This window comes from Danio rerio, chromosome 13 (assembly GCF_052040795.2).
Source record: "Danio rerio strain M-AB ecotype USA chromosome 13, GRCz13ab, whole genome shotgun sequence".
Classification (NCBI taxonomy): Eukaryota; Metazoa; Chordata; class Actinopteri; order Cypriniformes; family Danionidae; genus Danio; species Danio rerio.
Window position 1 is genome coordinate 12,249,276 of NC_141033.1, and position 22,500 is coordinate 12,271,775.

Genomic DNA, 22,500 nt, shown 5'->3' on the forward strand with positions numbered 1-22,500 from the left:
AACTTTTGCTGTGTCACACCATAGGACTTATTTAAAGTGTCACGAAACACCAAGACACATTTGAGATGTTGTAAAACCTGGGTTGCTTCAACCAGAATTATCAAAACATTTTTTTAATATAATTCAGGGTTGATTCAGGGGGACCAATAATTCTGACTTCAACTGTATATGTATATTTTTAATGATCAGTCTTTAGTGTCTCACAATGCCATCTTCATTTAAACATTATAATACCTTAAAATAGACATACACTATGCAGGACACAAAAGCAGGTTATTTTTATCAGTCATACTGTGCCTTTGCCCCCAGGCTGTGTGGTTATGATATGACAGAATGTAAAGTGACAACTATTGTCTGTTTGCTCGGGGTCTTCTTGGCGACTCCTGCATAATGGAGGGTAATGTTGCGAGACTTTCAAATGACCAGATGAGCTTTCCTGAAAGTTTGCATGAGATGAAGGTTTCGGGTTTTATAGTAGCACCGGAGCAAAGACTCAAACCTGATTATGATATTTGTGAAAGCTGATAGAGGATAAATGGAAGAATGGGAGGGAAATGAAGCATTACAGATGAGTCCTGGCGCCGCAGTGACAGCATGTATTGTCACATAATATTATCTTTGCTGTGTGAGAGTGGGAGTGAATAAGTATTATCTCTTACGTAGAAAACATTGTGTTTTTCTGTCTCTGTGCTGCCATGGAAACCGGATGCCCGTCTTCACCCCGGGGGTCGGTGTGTGGCTGTGCCCGAGGGATTACATATAATGCCATGATGTGAACCGTTTCTGACACTTCGCCACTTTCTAGTACTACAGAGAGGAAGGGGAAACACATTATACACAGATAATTAACAGATTGAGAGAACTGAACAGATTCTGGCGTTTGCTGAGGAAGAGAGTAAAGTCTTACTTTTTCAATATCTCTTACGATGGTTTTGAAATATTTAACATGATTTCCTGCATTGGAAATCTGATATTTTTATCAAACCTGGAAATAAATACCAGCAAAAAATGTTAAAGGGAACAAATGAAATTGTGAGGCTGAATTTGATAAAAATCTCAAAACAGCAATACTAAGAAATGTCATTACAGTTTATTTGTATGAGCCTTCTGAATGCTTCATTCTAATTGGTCGCTGAACATTATGCATTTCGATTTACATACATTGCATTACAATACGTGTCTAATTATTTAATTTATTCTGGTCATTACACAAAAGCTTGGGATGAGATCAGAAATCAGTCATACTCACAAGCCACATGTGAAAATGTCCTTGGTCATTATAGCATTAAAATACCATAACTGAAACTGTCTGTTAAATTATTAGAGAAACAAAATGCTGTTTCGGTTGGGTTTAGGGTTGGGGTAGGGGTAGATGTCAATAAAAACACAACTAATGGGAAATTTAATAAATGATTTAAATAAGGGCGACGCATTGGCACAGTAGGTAGTGCTGTCGCCTCACAGCAAGAAGGTCGTTCAGTCGCTGGTTTAAACCTCAGCTCAGGTAGTGTTTCTGTGTGGAGTTTGCATGTTCTCCCTGCCTTCGCGTGGGTTTCCTCCGGGTGCTCCGGTTTCCCCCACAGTCCAAAGGCACGCGGTACAGGTGAATTGGGTAGGCTATATTGTCCGTAGTGTTTGAGTGTGTGTGGATGTTTCCCAGAGATGGGATAAGTTGGCTGGAAGGGCATCCGCTGCGGAAAAACATGCTGGATAAGTTGGTGGTTAATTCTGCTGTGGCAACCCCGGATTATCAAAGGGACTAAGCAGACAAAGAAATGAATGAATTTAAATGAGGATCCAAAGGCAGGTTTATTGAGAATGGTCAGGCAAGCAACGGTAAATACAGGGGCAAACAGATGTATACAGGCAAATTCACATTCGTAGTCAAAATAACATGCGAGTGGTCAAAAGGCAGGCAGCAGACAGGGATAAACAATAAAACAAACTAAACAAAGCGAGGGTCAAAACCAGCAAGACAAAGCTAGGGAATTGCGTCAAAATGTTCACAAACAGCATCACAAGACTCAGCACTGAAGTGTGTGTGTGTGTGTTTGCGATATAAAAAGTCATAATAATAAATTTATGAGTAGCTTCAGCTGTGTCTGTCTGCAATCATGAGAATCTAGGCCACGTGTGTCAGTGGTGCATGACTGCATCTATAGTTCATTTAATGGCGAATATGTAGTTCTATGCAATACTGTGTGTTTACCAGCAATCAGCTGGATCGCTGGTGATCGTAACAAAATGGATGATAACAGCCTTTAGCTGATAACCACTGATAATGCCCATTCAGTCGAGTGATAACATTCGAATCAGTTGTTTCAGACGGTTTAACAACCTGTCTTAATAAATCTTTACTCAAAATAATTGTTATTAAAATAATAATTCTATGGGGAAGTTGGCTATTCATTCCGCTGTGGCGGCCCCAGATTAATAAAGAGACTAAGCTGAAAAGAAAATGAATGAATTCTATGGGCATATTTTTTTAAATGTAATTTATTTCTGTGATATCAAAGTTGAGTTGTCAGCATCATTAATTCAGTCATGATTCTTCAGATCTCATTGTAATGTGACGATTGTTTGTTGAAAATAGGTGATAATTATTTGGTAGCTTAATTTTTTTAGTGAAAACCTTGATTTGTTGATGAATAGAAAACTCAAAAAGATTGCATTTATGTAAAACAGTATGTATAAACATTATAAATGTCTTTGCTGTCACTTTTGATCAAATTGTTTCTTCTTTTCTGAATAAAACAACAACAAACAATAGTGTACATTAAGAAATTTTTGCATATAAACATATCTTGGCCACATTTTACATTAAGGTAACTTAATAATAATTAATATACATGCATTTAAGAATCATAGTTCTACATTTACTAATGTATTACTGCTTGTTAACATTAGTTATTGTGAGTTAACACAAGGCGAGGCAGTGGTGCAGTAGGTGGTGCTGTCGCCCCACAGCAAGAAGGTTGCTGGGTTGCTGGTTCGAACCTCGGCTCAGTTGGCGTTTCTGTGTGGAGTTTGCATGTTCTCCCTGCCTTCGCGTGGGTTTCCTCCGGGTGCTCCGGTTTCCCCCACAGTCCAAAGACATGCTGCAGGTGAATTGGGTAGGCTAAATTGTCCATAGTGTATGAGTGTGTGTGTGAATGTGTGTGTGGATGTTTCCCAGAGATGGGTTGCGGCTAAAAGGGCATCCGCTGCGTAAAAACTTGCTGGATAAGTTGGCGGTTCATTACACTGTGGCGACCCCGGATTAATAAAGGGACTAAGCCGACAAGAAAATGAATGAATGAATGACTTAACACAAACTACTTTGTTTTCATTAACAAATGTTAACAAAGACGAATAAATGCTGTAATTAACATATTGTTAATTGTTTGTTATTGTAAACTGTACCTGACATCTTATGAAACAAACCCACTGGCATTATTGATGTTATAAATCTGCACAAAAATGTATATACAGTCACATTAATAAAGATATGACTGCATATTTTAACAAAATTTGCTTGTAGCTTGTGATTCATGAGTTTCCTGTTTATTCTATCCTTCAGAGTGCATCATGTGCATTATGTGATCTTGATATCTGCTCTAATAACTTTTGATGCTGAAGTTATAGCTCTACAGTTTAATTAAGTTAATTTAATTTACATTTTAATTTACAGTTGCTTGTGTAAATTATGATACAAACAAGGCCTGTCTGTATATTCTTAATTTTATAGATGTATTTCTTAGAGTGTATATTTCTTAAAACACATATTTTGACCAATGGTAATTAAATATTTTTTATAAATACCTTCAAGGAAGAATATGGCGTGTAAATGTGATCTGTGACTGGTCAGATTAGCAATTAACCAGAGAGAATTTGCTACTGCTAGCCTACTATAGGATTATTTAAATGACTCACATGCAGCTTAACAATGGTGTATTATAGTCAGTAGATGAGGTTCAGAAGTTCCTCTTGTTGTGAAGTGTTTGTGCCAGGTAAGGCGATAGTGTAAAAGAAAACTGATATTGCGTAGCTTTTTCTGTGATATGAATGTTATGATATTATATTGCAATATGAATACAGTTTCACTTGAATTATAGATAAGACAATCAGCTCTTTATGTTTTCCTGGGGAATCTAACAGTATTGACAGCCTGATCTCACGTGGAAACATAAGTATTTTACGTTTTGTTAGTTTAGTGAATGATTTTTATGAGTTCAGTCGTATGAAAATGTACGATTTTAAAAAGGAGGCGTGGCACCCAACCCCACCCCTAACCCCAACGGTCATTGGGCGATGAGCAAATCATACTAAATTGTACTAATTAGAATATTACGAATTCATACGAATTAGCAACTTAATCTAAAAGTTAGGAACTGCCATGAGATTGAGTCACAAAAATTAAATAATCCAATGTAAAGACCATATGGTTTAAACTCACATGAATTTCTTACATGGTCACAGGACTTAAAAACACATCCGTTTGTTAAAATTTGGTTGGAGTTTATGATGACTCCAAAAATCACGTGTTCTGAATTGTGGTGCCTCATGAACTATAATACAATCGTGTGGTGTAAATACTGTGAAAGTGAACATTGCAGCATTGATGCTAAAGTGCTAAATTGTTTAGCCCTAGTCCTATTATAAACTGCCCAGGTGAGTTGAAGTGTGAGAGGGGGCGAAAAGACTTGAGGCAGTTAACAGAGCTACTCATCATTATAGTTGATTTGTATGAGCCCAAAAATACACATACGTTTGAAAAGGGATTAAAAGGAGAAAACACTCTTATAAACACCACAAACGAAGTGAAAATGCACAGGGTAACAGTAAACAACAGAGTAAGTGGTGATCTCTCCTGTCCTCTCTCTCTCTCTCTCTCTGTCTCTCTCTCTCTCTCTCTCTCTCTCTCTCTCTCTCTCTCTCGCTCTCCCCCTCTCTCTTTTATTGCAAGTCTATCTACATTCAAAAGGTACTTTTGCACCTAATATGTCATTTCAGTACACTGATGGTACATATTAGTACCTAAAAGCTCAAGATTTACGGTATTAAAAATGTAACATTGACTTATAACAATAATGTCTTACATTTATATAGCACTTTTCTGGACACTCAAAGCACTTTACACATTGGGGGTAATCTCTTCATCCACCAACAGTGTGCAGCATCCACCTGGAGGATGCGATGGCAGCCATATTGCGCCAGACAGCACACCAGCTAATTGGTGGAGAGGAGAAGCCAATTATGATATGGCAATGATTAGGAGCCCATGATGGACAGAGGCCAGTGGACAAATTTAGCCAGGATGTCAGTGTTAAACCCCTACTTATTTTACTAATTTATGAATAAATTTCCACATTAAAACACGAATCATCATTTAAAAGTATATGTTTAAAGAAACTCATAAACATGAATTATTAAGTTCTATAATACAAAAATACAAAACAACTGGTGAAACATAAAACTATAGATATAAACTAAACATTTAGGGAGTTTTAAATAAATTTGTGGTAAGCATTGTTGACACTGTTAAGGTACAAAGTGTGTTGTCACTGTGGTGGTACCATTATGGATCAGATTTGTACCCTTGATCTGCAAAACAATGGTACATTTTGGTTTCCCATGGTACAAATTGTGTTCTTAAAGGTACAAACTGCAATGGTACAAAATAGTTTCTTTGTCTTAAGGTACAGTTCTGGTCCATAAAAAGGTACTGCCCCAGTGACAAGGGTTTGTACCTTCTTTGGTACAACATTGTACCATTTAGAGAGTGTAGAGATACATTAGATACATAGATACATAGAGATACATTTATATGATACACGGATATGATACACCTAAATGATACATTTTTAGATACAAATGTGAGTACATTTCCAATTAAAGCTGTCATACCTTTTTTCCAAAAATGTTGTTGTTTTTGCCATTAATAACTGTCTTTTGAGTAAAATGTCAATTTGTCTTTTTTATAAAGTACTGATAAAGTGTGTTATCAATGTCTTGTCAAAAAGAATATTTAAATTTAAAGTATTTATTAGAGGATAATGATAAACAATTGGTAATTTCTAATATTCCATTTTTTTCAGCCCTTACATATTGATTTTTTTATTGTACCTATTAATTAAATATCTGGTATTGCAATATCTAGTGTTTGTGTCATATATCTGTATATTCAAGGTTTTGATCAATTAAAAACAATCCTGGATTCACAAAAGTACATTTTAAATAATACAAAAATTTATTATATTATATTATAATAATTGATACCAAAATGAATTCATACAAATTTAGCCATTCAGATTTTTACATATATTTTTATTCTGATAACGCATTCTACAATAAAACAGCAGCGTTTTTACTTGCAGATTTGGGCTTTGTGATCCGGCATTGAATAAGGACATATTTTGTGCGTCAGGTGCTGACGAATGCCCTGCACTATTGCTCTCTAATCTCTAAAAGCCGCTGGTATGTCACTCTCTGTCCTCAGGAATACACAGTGGATGTGTTTTTCCGACAGCGATGGACAGACGAGCGGCTCAAGTTTCACGGGCCAATGAACATCCTGCGTCTCAACAACCTGATGGCCAGTAAAATCTGGACTCCAGACACTTTCTTTCATAACGGCAAGAAATCTGTGGCTCACAACATGACCATGCCAAACAAACTCCTGCGCATCATGGAGAACGGCACCTTACTCTACACCATGAGGTGCGCACAGATTACTAACAAAACTATCAATTCAGGTGTGACTGTTTTATTCTGCTTTGTAATCTCTGATTTTGATGACAGTGCAATTTTTAGTGTGCAAAATTCCACTTTTATATGAATGCAATTGATATTTCTAAAAATTAACTGTGTGAAAATTAGTTTACAATTAATACTAAGAAATTATAAGCTTCAAACTTTAGTTTAACACACTTCTATTATTATTATTTCAAAAGTAAAAATTTAGAAATCAGAATTTGAAACATATTTCAAGTGTTCACACTTAGCTAATTAATGGTTATAAAGCTTGTTTGACATGCTGTCCCAGGAGAGAACTCATAAGATCCTCAAGCCCAGGGTTCCCTCCCATTTGCAGGGCGAGAGGGGAGTTTGAGCTCAGGTAGGTCTCGAGAACTCCCCTGCTGTTTGTAGCTAATGACCGATTTGGGACTGCTATGAAGAGATAACTACTTACTAGAAGCATGTCTATGGTGCTGATTTGGGTTAGTCAATTAACTTAAGTTGCATGTTTTTGGATGGTGGGAGGGAACCGGGGGACCCAGGGGTAACCCATGCAAACACAGGGAGAATTTTGGTTATTTATGGGGACTTAGGAATCGTCTGTTTGATGAATCATATGCTAGCTAATTCGGGACCAGCCATGATCAATCATAAGCATGTGGTCCTCTTGAAATTAGTTCATTAATAAACTTTACTAAAAAAGATATATAATAATAAAAATATATATAGATAGAAATACAATAAAAAATTAAAATATATATAAAGATATATAATAAAAAGATATATTAATAATTGTATAATAATTTTATTATGTTAAAATGTCGTTTAACCATGTGAAGTCAAAACAAAATGTAAAACCAATTGTTTCAAAACATTATTAGGGCTCTATTAAGGGCTTGTCTAAATCTACTTTTGCTATTTTATAGATGGAAAAATATGCTCTGCGCCTTGGGCATGGTCTAACAGGGTTGTGCTTTTTCTCTAAATGAGTTATGGGTGTGTTTTGAGCATAAAGTGCAATCAGAGTCTCATCTCCTATTCCCTTTAAGATTCAGTTGTGTCGCGCCAGGGCGCATTGTTATTTACATGACAGACTTTTGAGAAAACATTTAAACAATCTGCGTGAGGAGAAAGAACGAACCTCCTCCAATCGGCTTCTTTAGTTTCTCTTTACTTTACTTTTACTTTATACTTCTTTACTTTACTGGAAAAGGAAACAGAGGAAACTCACTCCACATAAGACATCCATTAGCCAACATATTTAATTTCGTTTGTTAGTGCGCAAAGTTTATTTTAAGTATTTATTTAAGTTTATTTTTATTATTTATTTTAAAACTATTTCTAAATTCAGTTATAATTTCCAGCAAACGAATAAATGAACAATAATAACTAAGTGTGGTCCAAAAACTTTGTTATATCCAAACACACGTCCTATTCTTATGCCCCATATAGTGACGCATAAATCTCCATACCCGACAGGTGGACAAATATAAACTTGTTTTTATTAAAAGGAATATAAATTTACATATAAATAATACTGCTAATAATAATAACGTTATACAAATGCAAATTGTCATGAATGAAATGAAAAAATGCATAGAGGCATAAAGGCTTTGCGCTGAACTTTAGACCTGCTTTTGGATGGTCAATGGCACGGCCTATTTTAGTTTTTAAAAATAGCAATGCGTAAACAATATGCCTTAACACACCTCCATTTTAGACTGGCACACCCATGATTCCACAAAGTGGCGCAAATGGATTTGCTATGAAAATTGTGCTGGTATGAAAATAGCAACAAATTGTACAAAACACGTGTTGCTGGGTGTATGATAGGGCCCTCAATCTTCAGTGTCACATGATCCTATGAAAATATTTCTAATATAATGATTTGCTGCTCAAGAAACATGCTAAATATTAATAATAACATCAGTACAGTGCAAAACTTAATATTTTATTTTTTAGGATTCCTTTATGAAAAGTAAGTTCAAAACAGTATTTATTTTAACACATAAATAGTTTGAAACATTTTAAATATTCTCACTGGGATTTTTAGTCAGTTCTGTGCATTCAGATTGTAAAAAGGTGTATTTCAAGAGTAAATTGCTCTGGTGGGATTTCTGTTTTATACAATGCATTATTTTTAATATGTGTTATGAAATGTAATCTGTAGGTTTGTTTGAATTTGTTCAGGTTGACTGTTCAAGCTGAATGCCCAATGCATCTTGAGGACTTTCCAATGGATTTCCATTCATGTCCACTTAAATTTGGTAGCTGTAAGTAAAAAAGATAAATGATTTATTTTCATGATGTTTTTTGGGTCTTTTTTTAATATATTGCATTTGTAGATGCGTACACCCTGACAGAGGTGACGTACGTTTGGACACGTAATGCCACCCTGTCAGTGGAAGTGGCTCCGGATGGATCTAGACTGAACCAATACGACCTGATGGGACAAACTGTTGGCAAAGAAACCATTAAGTCCAGCACTGGTAAGATGCTAAAACTAACATCCATATGTTTTCTTCAATTTCATTCGCCCATCTCATGTTTCTCTCCTGCTGTGTAGGTGAATATACAGTAATGACTGCCCATTTCCATCTGAAGCGGAAGATCGGATACTTTGTGATCCAGACGTACCTACCCTGCATTATGACCGTCATCTTATCTCAAGTCTCTTTTTGGCTCAACAGAGAGTCAGTTCCGGCACGCACAGTTTTTGGTGGGTGAGCATGTTTCGAGTGTGTTGGACTGTAATCATAACATAATGTGGAAAAGATTTTTAATTCCGTTTATTATGCCATGCATTTATGCGCTGGCTATAAAACATCCTTTTATTGTAAAGCACGCTGATTTTGTTGTTCTGATCCAATTATTGATGCAGTCGGTGGCAGAACCGTTGTTGCGCATGTAATTTTATATTTTCTGTCTTGCAATTTCAGTTTCTTTGTGAACTCGAGGGATGAATTTAAAATGAATGCGTACACAGACAAACAAATCGAAAAATTGGTTTCCTTCTATGTTTGTGTTTTGTAGGTCAGAAAATTTTCATTATTTATATAAATATGTGTGTTTTTCTTCATTCAGTGGGAGGAAGCCTTAGCATCAGAAAAAAACATTTATATTAAAGACACACTTGCAAGGGGATTTCACTTAGAACGAAATGCTGAAATTGTCATTTTTTCACTCTTTGTTGTTTTAGTGCTCAAGTCACTAAAGGCATTATGGAAATGCTGTAAGCACTCCTGAAATTTGCAGACTGGTGCAGTTTGGCCCATTTTACTGCAGTGTTATTTTTGTCAGGGAAAATAAGGACAAAAAACATTAGTTGCCGTTGCTTTCAAACAAACAGAAGTCTTTTTTCATTACTTTTTCTTGGGCTTAGTCCCTTTATTCATCAGGGGTTGCCACAGTGGAACGAAGTGCCTTGACAAGTCTCCTTCGCCTGAAAATTAATGTTGGGAAAAGTTAATTTTAAAAATAAAATATTTATATAATCTTAGGGCCACCTGCGATAATAAAAAAGCAGAAATAGCAATACATTACTTTAATGAAAAATTAACTGAGTAAGACATTTAGTAACGTTTTAAAAAGTGACTGAAGATTATATAATATAATACCTTTAAAAGCAACACTGCTGAAAACTGAAGTGAAACAACTAATTTTTCAGCAATACTGCTGAAAATGCGCCTACTTTGATCTTAAAGGGTCATGAAACCCCGTCTTTCAGTTCAAGTCTACCTCAGAATTATTTTAAAAATGCTTTATTATAGGCGTGGAGCGCTGAGAGCAGAGGGAGGAGCGGGTTTGGCCAGCAGAGCAGGGGAGAAAGAGGGAGCGAAGCAAACAACTGTCAGAGACTCATGATTTTATTGTTTACAAAGTTAAAATCCAAAGAAATAAACAGTAAGTAATTTAATGCCCTGCTTCATATACGATAGGTTATCCTTAATTTCATATACAGTAATACCAAAGTCCCTTTAAGGCAAGTCATTTCACTCGGTGGCCATCTTTGAAAGCCTCTCGGGCAGTATGCGCGGGCATTCTGTCTAAATGGAAACATCAAATTCTTTAAAATTGCTTGCCAACCTTACCATTAAATATCATATTGGGATTAATCAATACAATTATACAATAAGTGTGTCTACTTTCATCTTTAAACATCTAAATCACACAAAAACTCTTGTCTGGTCCAAGCCCCTCCCCAGAGTGTCTTCAGTTTATAGCGATCGATGATTGGCTTCTGTACTAGAAGGAGGGCTTTATTCACAATATAGCGATCAATGATTGGCTCTTGTACTCGTGGGCTGGGCTTTATTCACCATATTGACAGTTACACTTTTTCTCATTCAAAAAGATACGAGTGACATGGCTTGTGGGTTCTATAATCTTTAACAATTTGTTATATCAATATAAAGATAATCCTGTTCATATAAACACTATAAATGAAGAGGACTTCTGTCCTGAATCCCTGGGTCTGAATGCAGACAAAGTGGAGCAGTACAGCAGGTCTCTTGCCCTATCTATTTCAACCATTAGCCTTGCCAGTAATCTGGAGGATTTTAAACATGTGTGAATGTGAATAAGCAATGTGTCTGAATGGTAACAAACTCAACTGATAAAAGACAAAGTCCACCATTCTCCGATTCTCATACAGCTCTCCTGACAAAAATGCTTGCAAACCTTGTGGATCATCATGGAAACAAACACATGCGGACCCTTCATGAACAACTAAATACTGCATGCCGTGCATGGACACGATCTCACAGCTTGGCAGGTCTGTTTTCGGAAAGCAAGTGCTCTCATAAATAATTGAGAAGCAGCGTCTTCTCAAAGAATAATAAAACTAGTATAATAATGCAAAACCGACGCGTCATCACTTTACTAGCAGATTCGCGCTACATCACTGATTTTGATCCCAGCCAAAAATAATTCTAAAAGATGAAATTAGCTGGCAAAAGCTTAAAATTATCTTGTTTTCTCCACAATTAATGCTAAACCTTTAATTATCTTTCTTAAAGGTAAAATCTATAGAAAATGAAAAAGCTGTTTTTTTTTTTTTGATTGACTGATTTTTAGCTGAACCATGGTGTAAAACTACAGATTGACTATAAGACTATGAGTAAAAAAACACCCTACACACACACACACACACCCACACACACACACACACATGTGTGAATACCTGTTGTTGGTGTAGTAATATCAGTAGTAGATGTTGTTGATGTAGATGTAGTAGAAGTGATTGTGGTGGTGGTAGTAGTAGTAGTAGTAGCAGTAGACGTTGTTGTATTAGTTGTAGCAAACGCTATAGTAGTATCAGTAGTGGTAGTAGTATCAGTATTAGTAGACATTGTAGTAGTAGTAGTCGTGGCTGTGGCTGTAGTAGAAGCAGTAGTAGTTGTAATATAAGTAACTTTCTGTAGTAGTAGTTGGTGTAGCACTTTATTTATTATTATTGTTGTCATTTATTACTGTTGTCCTTTCTTTCTTTTTTTTACTCTCATTTTTACTATCATACAATAATAAGCATTGTTGTTACTCCCTACCCCTGACTGGTTACTTTCTATATGTTTTATCTATATCTGTGACACTTGCTTCATTTATTGACTGTTATTGTCCCTTATGTATGTACTCTGACCTGTCCACCAAGTTACCTTTACATGCATACACACACTCACATGCACACACTCAAGCACATACCAGTACATGACTATATTGTTGTTGTTTTTGTTTTGTTTTTGTTTCGTTGCTTTGTATTTGTTATTTGTTGATTTTTTTTCTTGTATTTGTATGATTTTTGCATATTCTAATAAAAAAAAAAGTGAATACCTGTGAATATTGTGTATTGGACTTGGGTGAGTAAATTGACAACAAATAATTTGTTGACATTTTTTAAGTGAATGTATAGGATAGGATAAATGTATTTTTCCATGTAGGATGCACGCTTCTATAAATAGTTATATAACTATAAATATTCACTCTTTCAATATAGTACTGTTCAATCTTTATTAAATCATAATTTGTATTGCAGAAAAACAACATTGTATATGTTTTGAATTTAAAATGAGCGCTACTGTAGATATAGTATTTTTTCACATTTTCTCTCTAATTTATGTTATAATTCTGAATATATTTAGATAGATTTTTTTTTTTCATCTATAAAAATGAGGACAGGAGGTCCACTCAGGGCATATGACTGACTGCTGAAATGATTTCATTAGCTCAGGGCAACTGTGATTACACGTCTACATCTGTGCTGTTTTTTCCCCTCAAATGAGTGAACAGCATGAATGCTTGTAATCATCTGCAGTGAAGCCTGTTGTGTTAATGCGGTATCTGAGCTTTTTGTGATGTTCTTCTGCTCCAGGTGTGACTACAGTGCTAACCATGACCACTCTGAGTATCAGCGCTCGAAACTCTTTACCGAAGGTGGCCTATGCTACAGCCATGGACTGGTTCATCGCAGTGTGCTACGCCTTTGTTTTCTCTGCTCTCATTGAGTTTGCCACAGTGAACTACTTCACCAAGCGCGGCTGGGCCTGGGACGGAAAGAGCATTGTGAATGATAAGGTAACCATGGTTACACAGAACGTGCTTTGATTTTGGAGTGGAGCTTTGATTTGGAAGAGGTTTGTTATTTTGATGAGGCAAATCCGTTGAGTTAATCTCTTAACATCTTTTTGATTGAACGTTTTCCTACTTTGTGGACCAGATTTACCAAACAGATTGAATTAGTAGGACGTATATATAAAGAAATATAAGTAGTATGTTTTTTTATCATCAAATTTTTCTTTTGTTTTGTATTTTTCGAACCCAGAAAAACATGCCGTAGACCAGGGGTGTACAAACTCGGCCCTGGAGGGCCAACGTCCTGCAGATTTTAGCTCCAACTTGCTTCAACACACCTGCAAGAATTTTTCTTGAATTGCTACTAAGAGCTTGATTAAGTAGCCCAGGTGTGTCTGATTGGGGTTGGAACTAAACTTTGCAGGACACCGGCCTTCCAGGACCGAGTCTGGACATGCCTGCCGTAGACAATCAGCAAATAGCAAAGAGCATAGATATACATGTTATAACCAATATACAGGTTGTTAAATAACAGTATGAATAATAGTGCCAGCAATAACAATAATAGTGTCAATAAAAAGGTAAAACTTAAGAGTAATGACAAGGACATACTAAAACAAATAAATAATAATAAAAAATAATAAATTAATATATATACAAATACACATATACACAAAAATACATACACATAAAACAAATTTCCATACCAAAAAAGGCAATAGGGTTAAGTAAGGGTAAAATTAAGCCAGGTAAAATAAATAAATAGAAGAATGTTAATAGACAAATAATAGTAGGTATTCAGAACCGTGCTGAACGAGGTCTACGACAATGATGAAAAGTTATTAGAAGCCCAAACAGGGAACCTTAAATTACTATAAAAAGACAAAAAAAATAAAATTAAAAAAGGAGGAAAGTAATTAAAAAAATAAAACAAAACAAAATAAAATGGGGCCTGGAACCAGAAGTTTCTGCTTTTTGATGTCTCATTGATTCAATTTAGTAAACCTCAAAGTTTATCCAAGGTTTATGCCCAAACCCAAATTCTTGTCACAACTATTTTCTTGGCTGCTGTCAAGCCAGCTAAAAACACACACTTTTGAATTTTATTAAGTTGGATATCAGAAACATTTTTTAAGATGAAAATAGAGGGGGAAGGAGGGACTGAAACATTTAGTATTGAAGACAAATTTTGTTTAACCATATTCCAAAAATAACCAAGCCCTGGACAGTCCCAAATCATATAAGTAGTATGTTAATGTAGTAATGTAGTATTAGTTACTCACCTTCATGTTGTTCCAAACCCCTCAGACCTTTTTAGACCAATTTTAGGTCCCAAGAAATTAAAAGTGCTAAAAGGAACCAAAAACATTAGACCCAGCTTTCACACAGGAATACCAGCCTGATCGTACAAGGAAATGTAACTATTTTACGTTTTGTCAGTTCAGTGGCATATTCGTATTAATTTGTACAGCCTGGTCCCACAAGGAAACGCAACTATAAACGTAACACCAAACAACGCCCCAAAACACAATTGTCATTGGGGGATGAGCAAATCGAACTAATATTCAAAAATGAGATTATACAGTACGAATTCATGCGAATTAGCCACTAAATCAAAAAGTGATGAGTTTTCATTAGATCATCTTAAATTCGTATGAGTTCAGTTGTACAAAAATTCCGAACGATTTTTCAAAAGGAGGCATGGCACCAAACACCACCCCTAAACCCAACCTTCATTGTACGATTTCATACGAAATTAGCCATCAAATGAATAAGTTAAGATTGCGTAAGATAGCGTTGAAAATACCAGTAAATACCCTTAAAATTCTCGCAATAACTTACTGGTAAATTCAAAAATACACTTTTCTAGAAAAGCATTCTTTCCAAAATACCAGTAAATTCTGATGTCATTACCTAAAAATGACCTCTAAATGGTGGCACTTGTATTTGAACACATGACCCCTTCAGTTTTTGTTGAAGGTTTAATTTTTATTTTCGCATGCATGCAGCTGCTTTTGTCTCAGAGACAAACCATGAACTCATTCATTCATTCATTTTCTTTTCGGCTTTATTAATCAGCAGTCGCAACACCGCAGTGAACTTCCAACTTATCCAGCATAAGTTTTACACAGCGGATGCCCTTCCATCTGCAACCCTACATTGGGAAACACCCATACACTCTCACATGCACTCACATATACTACGGACAATTTAGTTTATTAAATTTACCTATAGTGCATGTCTTTGGACTGTTGGGGAAACTGGAGAATCCAGAGCAAACCCACACGGGATAAAGTGCAAACTTCAGACAGAAATGTCAACTGACCCAGCCGGGGCTCAAACCAGTGACCTTCTTGCTCTGAGGCTATCATGCTACCCACTGCACCACTGTGATGCCCACAAACCATGAACTAAACAAGAAAAATATTGTCACTATTGCATTTGTTATGTTTATGTTTACACATTTGACTGGTCTGTGCAATAGACATGGGCAACACTGTGGAAATGCTGTATGAAAAAGCACATCCCCAAATAAGAGATGTGGAGGGGACACTTTTGCATCGGTATGTTTGAGCATGTTCTACAGCTTTTGAGATGCTCTTTAAAAATCTGTAACTTTAATCTCCAGCTGGCACTTTCATATACTCACATCACACAGCTAAACAACACTCACAGTGGTTTATGGCAAGTACTTTATCAATCATTTTTACACAGTTGGCTCTATGCAGAAAAATAGAAATGTCTGATTAAAAAGCAGTAGATTCTAAATATTATTTAAATAATATTAATAATAATAATAATTTCTTACATTTAAATAGTGCTTTTCTAGACACTGAAAGCACTTTACACATTGGGGAGGGGAGGGGTAACCTCGGTTTAACGTTCCATCCAAAAGACAGTGCTCAGTGAGCAGTATAAAGTCCCACTCACTATACTGGGGCGTTAGGACCCACACAGACCTCAGGTTAAGCACCCCCTGCTGGCCTCACTAACACCATTTCTAGCAGCAACCTAGCTTTCCCATATGGTCTCCCATCCAGGTACTGACCAGGAGTAGCCCTCCTTAGCTTGTGTGGACGACCATGTGAGAGCTGCAGAGAGCATAGATGTGAATGCATCATCTGCGTCAGAATGTTCTGTTTGGCCCGCAGTAGACGGGTAGACACTTCAGCACGTTCTGAGCTTGCACATGCTCATACCCCCAATGTTCCTTTTACGTTCACACAAAACAAAATTTCATTAATTTTCTGGTCATTTTTAAACTTATCTGGAAAATTGTTGGAATTAATTTACCAATCCTGTTCACACATGATCTCTTTACAGAAAATTACTTGTAATATTCCGGAAGAGTCTGTGAAGTTGGCTATTGTCAAAACACTTCACGACTTCAGTTATTGTTGAACAGTGAACGATAAACTGTGACACAAATCCTTTGAGCAGCGAAAATTTCTTTTGAACAGTGCAACGATTTTATGAACAGCGGAGCAATTTGTTTGAACAGCGAAGCGATTCTGTTGAACAGTGCAACAATCAATTGAACAGCAAAATGATTCATTTGAACAGTGCAACAACTCTATTGAACAGCATAACAATTCATTTGAACAGTGCAACAATTCTATTGAACAGCGAAACGATTAATTTTAACAGTGCAACAATTTTATTGAACAGCGTAACAATTCATTTGAACAGTGCAACAGTTCTACTGAACAGTGAAACGATTAATTTGAACAGTGCAACAATTCTATTGAACAGCGTAACGATTCACTTGAACAGTGTAATGATTTATCAGTGAATTTAAAGTGAATATTGAATTCTACCCTGTATTTTGAGTTGAATTGAGTTATTTATTTTTGATTCATTTCTTTATTTTCCTTTATTTAAAACACTACAAAGTATTTTTATCACAATTTATTGCTTTCTTTATTTTGTATTATACAAAGGGTAACACAGTGTAATTTTTCTAAATATTTATTTATTTATTTTTTTTGTATAAGTGTTGGAAACTTCCTGATTGTCTTGGACACAACTTTGTTTAAACTGTATATTGAGTTCACATTCATCTGTGTAAAGAAAAAAGAAGACTTACTTTTACATTTACATTTACATTTTACATTTACTTTTCATTATTTAATTATTCCACTTGACGTTGAAGACGGACAAAGATCTTATCAGCATGCATGTCTTCAAATGATGTCAATCAAATGGAGCATATTTTGAAAGGATAAACAAACAAACAAAAAAGTATATAGTTTAGTGTCTCGTTTATTTTTTAGTTTCTGTATTTTGTGTTTTCCGTTTATTTACCTTTGTGAATTGCATTATGCAACTGATCTCTGCTCTGTCGACTTTTGATGTTGAAAATTCAACTCTACAGTTTAACAAATTGACTTTTATAGACATTTTATTAGTCTGAAATAATATAAAATATAAGAAATAATATAATGAGAAAAAAAGTCAGAAATAAATAACAGAAAATGTAGTGGAAGTTTATTACAAGGTTGTTTAGTGTAATATACAACAACAACCCAGACAGTATATCACTTTAAACAGTTAAAAATATTTATAAAAGTCACTTTTTCACAATTTTCAAGATTAAAAGTTGTTGGAAGGAAAATCAATGTCCCATAATGCAATTCAAAAGCATAAATATATGGGGAAAAATCACAAAATAATCAATGAAATAATTTACGGATATTATTTTACACTGTAAGAGATGTCATGTTCATAACATTGATTGAACATGTAGTGATGTATTAACCAATTTTATCTGATTTCAGAAAAAAGAGACGTCCGTTATGAAAAAGAACAATGCGTATGCAGTCGCTGTGGCAAACTACGCACCCCACATTGCAAAGGACTCTGCTTTGCCCACTGTCTCTAAAAGCGCTACACCAGAGCCCAGTAAAGCACAACCGGTGGCTAAAGAAACAAAGAAGACCTTCAACAGCGTCAGCAAGATCGACCGTATGTCCCGCATTATCTTTCCAGTGCTCTTTGGCAGCTTTAACTTAGTTTATTGGGCAACATATCTTAACAGAGAACCTGTAATTAAGAACATGGTACCCTCCCCGTGAGCCACTAGCTATTGCGAAATACAATCAATCACAGTATAATACATGCAAAACAGGATACATAATATAAAAAATCTAAAAACCAAAATTTTGTACAAATTCCTCAGTGTTCTTCTGATATTTCTGTATCACAGCATTCTAAAGTGATTGCTCTTTGCAGCCTCCTTAAAATCTCGCCACTGCCAGGACAATTTAGCATACTTTAACCGGACAAATCAACTTTTTTTCACAGCTTTATTTTTGTATGTTGTGGTGTGTTTAACGGATTTCCTTGCCTTTTTATGCAATGTTTACTGGCATTTTCATACAAACTGCATACGTGTGTTTTTTATGTACGTTTGTGTGTTATATATTTATAATATTTTATCTTGCATTTAAGCAAAGTGTTTGTCTATGTCAGTATTTCGGGTAAAACGTGAATAAGCTCACAGCTATGGTGCATGAAAAGCTATGTTTCCATCCACATGCTTTTGGGATATTGAACAACAATGTGATCAACATTACAAAATGTGTGTTTAAAAAATAAGCTTTTGTTTAAAGGAATAAATCAATAATCAAAATCAATAAATCAATAGCTACCAGCACTAAACAAAAACAAAATGAACACATGAAGACTAAGAGATCTTATGAAGCAAAGAGATCAATCTGTGCAAGAACAGTAACATTATTGAACCACAGATTTACATTTTTGGGTGAACTGTTTTTTTAAGGCACATCTTTCTTTTTTTTACAGTAAGAAGACATGAATATAAACTACAATGGAAACATATTGAATAAATATTTTCACCTCATAGCAACAAGGTTGCTGGTTCGAGCCTCGGCTGGGTCAGTTGGCCTGTCTGTGTGGAGTTTGCATGTTCTCCCTGCGTTCGCGTGGGTTTCCTCCGGGTGCTCCAGTTTCCCCCACAGTTCAAAGACATGTGGTACAGGTAAATTGGGTAGGCTAAATTGTCCATAGTGTATGAGGGTGAGTGAGTGTGTATGGATGTTTCCCAGAAATGGGTTGTGGTTGGAAGGGCATCCTCTGCGTAAAAAAACGTGCTGGATAAGTTGGCGGTTCATTCCGCTGTGGCGACCCCGGATTAATAAAGGGACTAAGCCGAAAACAAAATGTATGAATGAATGAGTTATGTGCATTAAAGGATTATGCAATTGGATTTCACCACCTAATTATTCAATTAAATATTTAAAACAACAAAATTATTTAGTTAAATGAATGGTCTAATCTGCATTCCCAAACATTTGATATCTGCATGATATTTGCAAGATATTTTTTGTCAAGTAATTTGTAATGAATTATTTATAGATTTTTATTATGAAGAAAAAAGAGCTACAGTGGTTTGCAGCATCTTCATATGTATTATTAATAATTTACTCAACTGAAAGGGCAGATTATTTTTAAACATTCCAATATTGGATGGAAACATAGCTAAAAAACATTCCATGTTTATTGGAAATTGGTGGCTCAGCCTATATATTTGAGAAATGTATAATACGTTGCTCTGGGTACACTTCATTGCATGTTTCCAATGACAAATCCACTAGAGGGCGCAGTCTACATTTTTACGAATCTGTAAAAAGTTAGGCTACGTTTTGTTATACATTTCAGATATACTTTCTTCTTGTACACATCATAGATAAGGTGGATTTGTATAGAAACACTTAAGGTTGGTTTATATTTCTTCGTCAAGCAATCGGCGTAACCCAAGGTGCATGCCTTGCGCATAGCCGTGCATTTTATGTTTCTCTGTATTGAGTTTCTTTGCAGGTGTTTTGTTTTTTCTAAACACTACCTTAACGTAATACGTTACTCAGGCTAAGTTTTGTCATATGTTTCAGATATACTTTCTTCTTGTGCACACTTCCTTAATGTACAAGTAGCAAAAACCCGCACATTTAGTGGCAGGAACAGGCGGAAGTGCAACCTAATCATAAGGTAAACACAAAACAAAAGTTTCCATCTGGAGCTCCTCATAGAGACTCGAAACTTGTAAACAGTCACTTCTTCGGGCTCTCGGCCACTACCCAGCCGCTACCAAGGTGACCAATCACAGAGCTTACGCTATACGTCGTTGTGATGTGTAGTTTTTGAGAGGTGTACATCAAAGTCGGCGTCAGCAATGGTGAGGGATCTGTGATCGTGCAGAGGCTACGCCATACCATGTGGGTGCGCTTGATGCAGAGGCATAAATTGGCGAATCACCGACCTAAACCTATCCCTTAACTCAACCAATGTTTACAAAATCAAACGTAAGAGCAAATTGCACTGGGACTACATAGATTTACTTTGATTTTACATTGCTTTTATCTTTTTTTGTGGAACTCTGCTTTACCAACACGATCACAGGGCAATTGGTAACTTTTTGATTTAGTGGCTAATTCGTATGAATTCGCAAGATCTGATTCATACAATTTGCTTAACTCCCAATGACTCTTGGGTTTAGGGGTGGGGTTGGGTGCCATGACTCCATTTTAAAATTGTACATTTTCATATGAATTAGCCACTTAACAAAATGTAAAATAGTTACGTTTCCTCATGAGATCACTCTGCCAGACTTACACAGAACGTGCTGTATAACAAATACAACAGTATTAAGTGAGCTATGTAGAAAAGTGACCATGCCAGAAAAGTTTTGCAACTGGATATATACAGGTGAAAACACACATATACAATTAAAAATCATACAGTTAATTGGTTTTGTGGGATTTATTTGATGTTGTGCAAAGAACGGCATGAGAATAATCCTTTATTTATCGAAAATACATGCCTGTGAATATTATTAGTGAAAAGGAATATACTGCCATACACTTGTTTTAGTGTACATAGTGTTCATTTTACTTACAAACAGCAGCCAAACGTATGTTTAATTGTGTTTTTGCAGTTTCACATATATGTAGGCTGAAGCACGTGTTCCCATTTAGCCTGTGTTGCTAAAAACAGTCTTTAAAGGAAGCAAAATGTAATAGCTTGTTTTGTTTTGTTCTAGCTGCACTACAGTATCTGTCCAACAGATCACTGCACTTTTATATTGACTGATGTAGCATTTCAATTTAATCAAATAAGGCACTTTATTTGTTTATTGCATCAAATTTGTCTGCGTATTAGCTTTTTACACACACCACGCTCTTGTGCATCTAATCCTCAGCCATAAGCAATGCATCTTAAATGAAAGTGCACATCCACACCTCTTTTAAAGCTAAATAATTCACCAATTTTGTTTGAAGGACTAGAATGCATGATCCATGCACTTTGATTCACGAGCACAGCCATTAGCACTGCGTTTCAGCCACTTGTGTTTCTTTGGTCCATATTGAGTGGAAGCTGCAGATTAAATTTGGGCAGATTTACATTTTTAATTTTGCTTGTCCTAAATAGGAGCAACATGTTGGTTTTACTGTATGTTATGCAATTGGCGAAGCTTTTAATGTCCAGGCCTCTGATGCGCATATTTGCTTAATGTTGCAACAGTAAGATAATGTTGTACAGTCAGTAAATGTCTATTGTAGCTTCACGGTTAATGCAGATAAAGGTTGTAATGGGCTACGCGGTGTGATGTATATGCCTAATGATGCCATGAAAATGGGAATCAAAATATACTGTTCGCTCAATATATCATGTGTCAAACATTTTCAGAGTTTTCATGAGTAACATCAACAATCTTGACAAGTGTAAACGCTTCGATGAACTACATGTGGGCTTACTTTTAGCAGCTTTTCAATTTGCCATTCTGTTCTCAGTTTCTGCCTGGGCAAAAAGACAGCTCCCCTGTTGACTGAAATAAAGTGTTGTCAAAGCCAACATGGTTCAGTTGCTCTGCTTTTGTGTGGGTGAACTTTCTTGCACCGTGTGGCTGTAAAATATCAAAGTCATTCTTGTTCATAAAAAACAAAACTTGGCTTTGCTCTGGGAGAACAATGGTAATAATTTATATAAAAGTGTTTTTTATTTCTACATCTAAGGTTTTTATTATGGTATTACTTTATTCACATGGAGTAAATTTATCACAAAATACTTTCTTGCCAACTATTAGGTATTATTACTAATTTATTTCAAATATATAAATTTATATAATATATACATTCACCGGCCACTTTATTAGGTACACCTTACTAGTACCAGGTTGGACCCCCTTTTATATTCAGA

The 22,500-nt window shown here is 35.6% G+C and overlaps 1 protein-coding gene across 1 annotated transcript in view; it reads left to right on the plus strand.

Annotated features, from left to right (window-relative positions):
• gabra2a (gamma-aminobutyric acid type A receptor subunit alpha2a) overlaps positions 1 to 22,155 on the plus strand; it is a 34,678-nt gene extending 12,523 nt beyond the window's left edge. The window contains exons 5-10 of the mRNA XM_087279074.1: positions 6,479 to 6,699; positions 8,908 to 8,990; positions 9,063 to 9,206; positions 9,284 to 9,436; positions 13,085 to 13,287; positions 18,063 to 22,155. Coding sequence (XP_087135200.1) covers positions 6,479 to 6,699; positions 8,908 to 8,990; positions 9,063 to 9,206; positions 9,284 to 9,436; positions 13,085 to 13,287; positions 18,063 to 18,359 — 1,101 coding nt within the window. The 3' untranslated portion in view covers positions 18,360 to 22,155. The remainder of the gene's footprint in view (positions 1 to 6,478; positions 6,700 to 8,907; positions 8,991 to 9,062; positions 9,207 to 9,283; positions 9,437 to 13,084; positions 13,288 to 18,062) is intronic.
• The last annotated feature ends 345 nt before the right edge of the window (positions 22,156 to 22,500 follow it).